At 47.7% G+C, this 7,064-nt stretch overlaps 1 protein-coding gene across 1 annotated transcript in view; it reads right to left on the bottom strand.

Moving 5' to 3' along the window:
- The window catches only part of ecel1 (endothelin converting enzyme-like 1), a gene marked incomplete at both ends in the record, with an annotated part of 56,828 nt that extends 50,480 nt beyond the window's left edge, over positions 1–6,348 (bottom strand). Inside the window, 4 exons of the mRNA XM_083913409.1 lie at positions 480–572; positions 679–789; positions 3,355–3,423; positions 5,491–6,348. Coding sequence (XP_083769535.1) covers positions 480–572; positions 679–789; positions 3,355–3,423; positions 5,491–6,348 — 1,131 coding nt within the window. The remainder of the gene's footprint in view (positions 1–479; positions 573–678; positions 790–3,354; positions 3,424–5,490) is intronic.
- Positions 6,349–7,064: the final 716 nt, after the last annotated feature.

A 7,064-nucleotide genomic window follows, 5' to 3' on the forward strand; every position in this document is an offset into this window, starting at 1 on the left:
GCGCCAAGTCTCCATCTCTTCCTTCCCTCCACCATGAAACATCTTGAGGATTTTTTTTGTCAGTGTTCCCGCTGCTTCCTCTCCTCTCCTCTCCCTTTCCTGCCTGTGTCTTCCCCTCCTCTTCTCTCCACTCCCTCCATCATTTCCAACTCCCCTCCAATGTCTCCTCATTTTCTCCTTTTTTTTCTCTACCTACTTCTTTCACTCCGTCCCTCAATCTCCCCGTCTACTGCTGCAGGGCGGACAGCTTTTGTGAGTCACTTAGGCCCCTGTGTGTGTGTGTGTGTGTGTGTGTGTGTGTGTGTGTGTGTGTGTGTGTGTGTGTGTGTCACCACAATACTTAAAATGCTCAGTTGGAGTTCAAATCTTAATCCATCACGTCTGCTTCAACCCAAAATGCATGGCACACACACACATACTTGTAAATGATGGGTATGTGTGTGTGTGTGTGTGTGTGTGCGTGTGTGTGCAGCACTCACACTGGGAGCAATGCGCTGCAGCTGCCTGAGGGTGATGCGGTTATACATGGTGCTGATGTCCTTTCTTTGGTCATCATATTCTGACACAGTGATCTGGAGAGAGAGAGGAGACTTTACTCAACACTCTGCACACACACACACACGCACACACGCACACACGCACACACATGCGCACATGCACGCACGCACACACGCTCACATTGGCCAGACGCGTCTCCAGCTGTATAATCTCCTTGGACTTCTGCGTGGCGTTGTGAGCGCCCAGCATGCTCAGCAAGCGCTCCATCAGGGCCTTGTACGCCGCCAGGATCTGAGAATCACAGTGACATCATCAGTAATGGCCCGTGACATGTGGCGAAGTGGACAGGATAACAAAAGCCCAGTGGGGGGGACAGAGGCGACAGGTGGACCGATGAAGAGGAGAGAGAGAAGAGACGGCCGGACAGATGGAAGGGCAGAGGAGGGACGGAGGGAACAGAAGGAGGACGTATGTTTGTGATAACTGCAGAAATCGCTCTCACAGCGTTACGTAGAACATCACAGTTCCCAAGTTATCGTAAACAATGTTTGCGCGTTACCGTCGATGAGAACACGGTGCAGTGGGGAGGGGAGGAAGGAGAGACACGAGGTAAAGGAAGAAGGAGCAGGAGGAGAGGGAGAGCACGGATGAAGAGAGGAAACAGGAAATAAATAAGGGAAAAAGGGAATAAGGTGAGGGCAATCTGACATTAGCCCGTGTTTTCTTATTTGTATAACACAGGATTTAAATTACAATATTCGTGTTACCATTTTAAATGTATGTTTTGATTAATTTTTGACTTTTAACGAAGCAATAATGTCTTTTAAGTGAAGTAAATGATATATGTTTTAAGCCTTGGACATTAGATGCAAAGACAGACAGGGAGAAGGTTTAAAAGAGAGGAAAACACGCAGCAAAGGACCGAGCCATGCTGAGGTAAGGACTCTCGTGTGCTTTACCAGATAAGCTAAAGATCACCCCATCAAATATTTTTTTGTGTGTGTTATTTGACATCAACCACAAGACACGTCTGTTTAAGGCAGGGGTGTCAAACTCAAACTCACAGTGGGCCAAGTTTAAAAACAGGGACGAAGTTGCAGCCAAACTCAATATATATATATATATATATATATATATATATTAAAAAAAAGACTGCAAATGCGCATGTTTTCCCTTCTCGTCACGTTTTTGTGGTGTTTTGTGTCTGTTAGTCATTTTGTCACATTTTTGTGGTGTTTTTAGTAATTTTGTCCCGTTTTTGTGGTGTTTTTAGTCATTTTGTCACGTTTTTGTGGTGTTTTTCGTCTGTTTTTAGTCATTTTGTCACGTTTTTGTGGTGTTTTTAGTCATTTTGTCACGTTTTTGTGGTGTTTTTCGTCTGTTTTTAGTCATTTTGTCACGTTTTTGTGGTGTTTTTAGTCATTTTGTCACGTTTTTGTGGTGTTTTGCGACTGTTTTTAGTCATTTTGTCACGTTTTTGTGGAGTTTTCATCTGTTTTTAGTCATTTTGTCACATTTTTGTGGTGTTTTTAGCAATTTTGTCACGTTTTTGTGGTGTTTTCATCTGTTTTTAGTAATTTTGTCACGTTTTTGTGGTGTTTTGCGTCTTATTTTTAGTAATTTTGTCACATTTTTGTGGTGATATGCGTCTGTTCTTTACTTGTTTCATCACTTTTTTTTCGTCTTTTCATCTTTCTTTCCTAAAATAAAATAAAAAAAGACTGCAAACGTGCATGTGTTCCTTCTCTCCAGATGTGTAACGTTGAACCTTTCCAGTGCAGCTCCTTGTTCTTGTCGTGATGTTTCTTCTGTTTGATTCTTTGGTTACAGCCACGGTGACAAACAGCTCTTTACCTTCAGACACAGATCATCTTTCTGAAAGCTTCTGTTCTTCATCTTTCTTTGGGTCGTTTTTGGGGAGGGGTGGATTCAGTGTGTCTGCAGAGACTGGTAGCATGGATGCTCATGTTTGCTAACAGAAAAGTAGACGTGTATGTGCTTTAAACACACGGGCCAGCTCTCATAGAACCTTGATATGATCTTGCGGGCCGAATATAATTACACCGCGGGCCAGATTTGGCCCACAGGCCGGAGTTTGACACCCCTGGTTTAAGGCATACACATCCTGCAGAAGTACCTCCACTTCAGAAGTGTTTAAAGTTCAGCGCTTCGACCTCTGTAGTCGTTTTGACTTAATTCAACAACGTTTCTTTGCCATTTTACGTGTGCACACGGCCCTGCAGCTTCATGAGCTGTTACAGGTATCAGGTAGGTTTTACCTTTGCGAATTAAGTTTAACCGGCACACTTTTGAATTTACAAGGATTCATCACAATGTGACAAGAAGTTCTGCCAATTTAAGAACCTTATCATGAATATGACGCAGACTTTTACCCAATTTGAACTGCTTTTTGTCCATTTTTTCATGCTCAACTTGAATTCTAACATCTATTTTTAATCCTTACTCTCTTTTTTATATTGTATTATTAAGTGGGTCTTATTTATGTGAATGTGTATTTTATTGTAAGCTTGTTTTCCTTTTATCTTTTATCTTCACTTCACAGTTTGGCACTTATATCACTGTTTTTATGTCCATTCTGTGTCTTTTTAATGTGAAGCACCTGGTGCATGTCATTTCTTTGCAGTAGGGCACTTTGGGCTGCATTTCATGTACGAAAGGTGCTTTACAAATAAACTTTATTGTTATTATTATGATTACTTTGGAGAACAAACTTAAGGAAAAGCTTGTGACTCGTGCTGAATGAGGCCCGTGTGCGTTTGGACTAACGGGGGAAAGGAAAGGAGAGTGATGGGATGGGACGGCGTTGAAAGAAGGAGGTGAAGGAGGCGTGTTTACCTTCACGCTGTCCTCGTCCTGTCCCAGGTAGAGGCTCCTCTCCGGCAGCGTGAGCCCCTCCTGATCCACCTGCAGGAATCACATTCATTCTGGTTTGCAGTCACATATGTTGCAAGCCGCTCAACAGACGCACGTTCAAAGCGCCGGTTAATATTTTAATAATCTGTAATAACGCCGGCATTAACAAGCCATTCAGCTCACCGCGCGCCAAACATGTGAATTATTGATCACATTTAATAAATAATGCCCCCGGACTGATACTCATCTTTTATTAAATCTCACGCGATCGGCCAACTAATGTTAGTCAACTCTGGTATTGTTCAGTGCGAACAGAGCGTCTTCTAATTAACTGTAACTGAATGTTTGAGATAAACTGGAGGATTAAGTCTCCCTTTATGTCTCTTCTCCTGTTTCTTAGGGCGCACTCACACTGTCCTTCTGGCCGGGGCCAAAACCGTTTTTTCAGCTAAAGCCTAGTGCGTTTAAGCAGTGTGAGTGGACCCGCTCCGCGCATAACTGCGGCCGGCGGACCGTCCACGGCCCGCTTGAAAGAGGTGGGCTTTAGCGGAGCCGTTTGCACATGTACGAGCACGAGCGTGCGCACGTGTACGAGCACGAGCACGAGCACGAGCCCTACGGCAGTAGCGTTATGTCCGCCTGTTCGGACATGTTAATAGAAGGAGGGACCATGCGCGGACATTTAACAACAACAACAATGGCGGCGAAAGGTTCACGTTGGTGTGATGCGGAGGTGGAGTGTTTACTGCAGATTTAGTCGATGAAAAGATTCAAAAACAGTCGACAAGACGCACAAAAACTCAGAGGTCTACGGAAAGATTTGGAAACAAAGCCACACACACGCGATCAATGCGTGTGACGTGTTACGGCGTGATGACGTATGGACAGCAAGAAGCATTGGCCGGCCCTGGCAGTGTGAGTACAAACGGGGCTGGGGCGCGGGGGAGAGGGAGGGGGGGCGCTCTTACAAACAAACCACTTTAAAGCCTCGTTTGATGATCTGAAAAATGCATTTTCTCGCAAAGCTGGCTCATGAAAACGCTGTTTTTCAAACGGCCCGTCTCAATATTGGATGTTCCCCCGCTGATAAGAGTTATCTGATATGTTTTGGTTGTTATTACTTTTAGTCAGACTCTACCGTGTTCTCCGCGAGTCTATAAAAACAAGTTAAAATGTCTGAGTTCAAGGTTCGCTCGCCTTTTTCTGGAGCGTATCTACTGCTCCCTTTTTTTCTTAGTCATCACAAAGCCTGAGTGCAACACATCAGTAATGTGATAACAGGTAACTTCCATTTGCTGAGGAGGGTTTAGAATATTTTCTATCACAGATGTGAATGAACCACGACGCTCAGAAGATAATGCACCTAAGGGTGCACTCACACTGTCCGTCCGTCCCGTGCCCCGTGCTTTAGGGTCCTTGTCCCCCCCTCCAGGCCCGTTTGTACTCACACTACCTGGGCCTCGGCGAATGCTTCTTGCTGCCTATACGTCATCACGCCGTAACACGTCACACGCATTGATGACGTCATGACGATGCGTCGATTTGTTTACAAATCTTTCCATAGACCTCTGAGTTTTTGTGCGTCTTGTCGACTGTTTTTGAATCTTTTCATCGACCAAATCTGCAGTAAACACTCCACCTCCGCATCACACCAACGTGAACCTTTCACCGCCATTGTTTTAAATGTCCGTGCATGGTCCCTCCTTCTTTTTTCTACGTCCCAACAGGCGCACAGGAAATGACCTCAGAACCGCTGTAGGCCTCGTGCTCGTGCTTGTACACGTGTGCACGCTCGTGCTCGTGCTCGTACAAACGCGCTCTACAAAAGCCCACCTCTCTCAGACGGGCCGTGGACGGCCAGCTGTTCGCAGTTATGCGCGGAGCGGTTGCACTCACACTGGTCAAACGCACCAGGGTTAAGCAGTACGGAAGGACAGTGTGAGTGCGCCCTAAGAGTGTCCTATGACTGTACTGTTTCCACCTGACACACACACACGCACACGCACACGCACACGCACACGCGCACACACACACACACACACACACACACACACACACACACACACACACACACACACACACACACACACACAGTTCCCCAACATCCTCTTTCCTCACCCTGATCGCATTCCTGGAGGAGTTTTTGTCGTCCACATTGACAGTGAGGGAGAAGAAGACGGCGGTGCTGTACACCCCCTGGGTCCTGTACAGAAGCTCATTGAAGTCGGGCCTCTGCGGGGCGCCCTCCACCTCCCACCCAGCAGCACCGGATGGAGCCCCCACCAGGTCCCACCCCCCACAGCTGTCTATCACCTCCGTCATGGGGTCGGAGCCCAGTTTGTCGATCTCATGGATGTTGACGCAGGATCGGTAAAACTCCTTGACTTTGCGCTCTGCTGAGTCAGGACTGCGCCTTCGTATCGGCTCCAGCAGGAGGCGCTGAAGTTTCTCCTCATTGTGCTCTCCTATGGCGGTGATGATGCCGTAGCTGAGCTTGTCCTCGGGGATCCCGTGGCGCCTCAGCCAGCCCCCGCAGGCGAATGAGTAGAAGTCCTCGCAGGGTTGGATGGTTGGGTCAATATTGGATTGAACGAAGCGAGCCGCCCGCAGCAAGGAGCGCTTGCGTTGACAGTCCTGTCTGCACTGCGGGTCCTGCTGGGCGTCCAGGGAAATGTACTTGAGCGCCAGCATGCTGCCCAAGATCACGCACATGCCCGCCGCAAAAACCAGCGCGGAGAGGAGGCAGATCTCCCTCCGGCTCCATCGAGGAAGCCCTCCGCTGCTGCTGGAGCTGCTCAGATCTCTGTTTCGACCGTTGGACATGGTCCCTCCCCGACTGCGGCTCATGTGGCGGTCCAGGCTGCCCCCCAGGTGAAGGGTCATGCCATTGCTGAGGATGTCACTGCTGTAGCGGCCACCGTACTTCACTTCCTGGAACTCATCGTAGTGTGCGGTTAGTGAGTATGTCTTTTCCATGGCGGTGGGCTGTCACCAGGTAGGGAGCAGGAGCACAGCGTAGAGAGAAAGGGATGAAAGAGGTGTTATTCCGCTTTACTGTTCGGCCATGACTGCTCCTACTGAGACAAGAGAGAGAGGACTCCCACCGCAGGGCGAAACACTGAAGAGCTGTCAGAATCCTCTTAGTCCTCTTTAGGCAAAACTCCCCTTTATTCTTTTTAAATCAAAAGCCAGCAGAGCAGAGGGTTCCCATTGTGCAGGAGGAGTCTCAGGGGTCCTGTCCTCTCATCCTCTTTCTCTCCGCTCCTTTGCCATTTGCTCTCCCCTCTCTGAGTTACAGGTGACCTGTCGATAAAAATAGAAAGGAGAAAGGGGAGGGCTGTGAATTGAGACAGAGATTGAATCCATGATTACAACAGCAGAGACAAAATAGCATCTTTTTTGGGGCACATTGTCCCTTAACTTTGCGTCCTCCTGAAGCTGTAGGGCTGATTGGTGATAGTCATCCCGTGGGGAGACGACACTCGGCCCCCCCCGGGGTGACTCACGGCTTCGGATGAATCAGTGGAGACAGGAGCGGCGAGGTTGAGCATCATCAGCTGGGCATGACAAGTGTGACAATCACCATAACTTATCTCGAGTCGGCCCAAAGTGATGTAAAAACCTTTTACTATTACAGGAGGACGGAGAGAATTTATGATGTCCTCACCAAACTGGAGAGAAACACACTCTTA

This window comes from Echiichthys vipera (genome assembly GCF_963691815.1).
Source record: "Echiichthys vipera genome assembly, chromosome: 5".
Lineage (NCBI taxonomy): Eukaryota > Metazoa > Chordata > Actinopteri > Perciformes > Trachinidae > Echiichthys > Echiichthys vipera.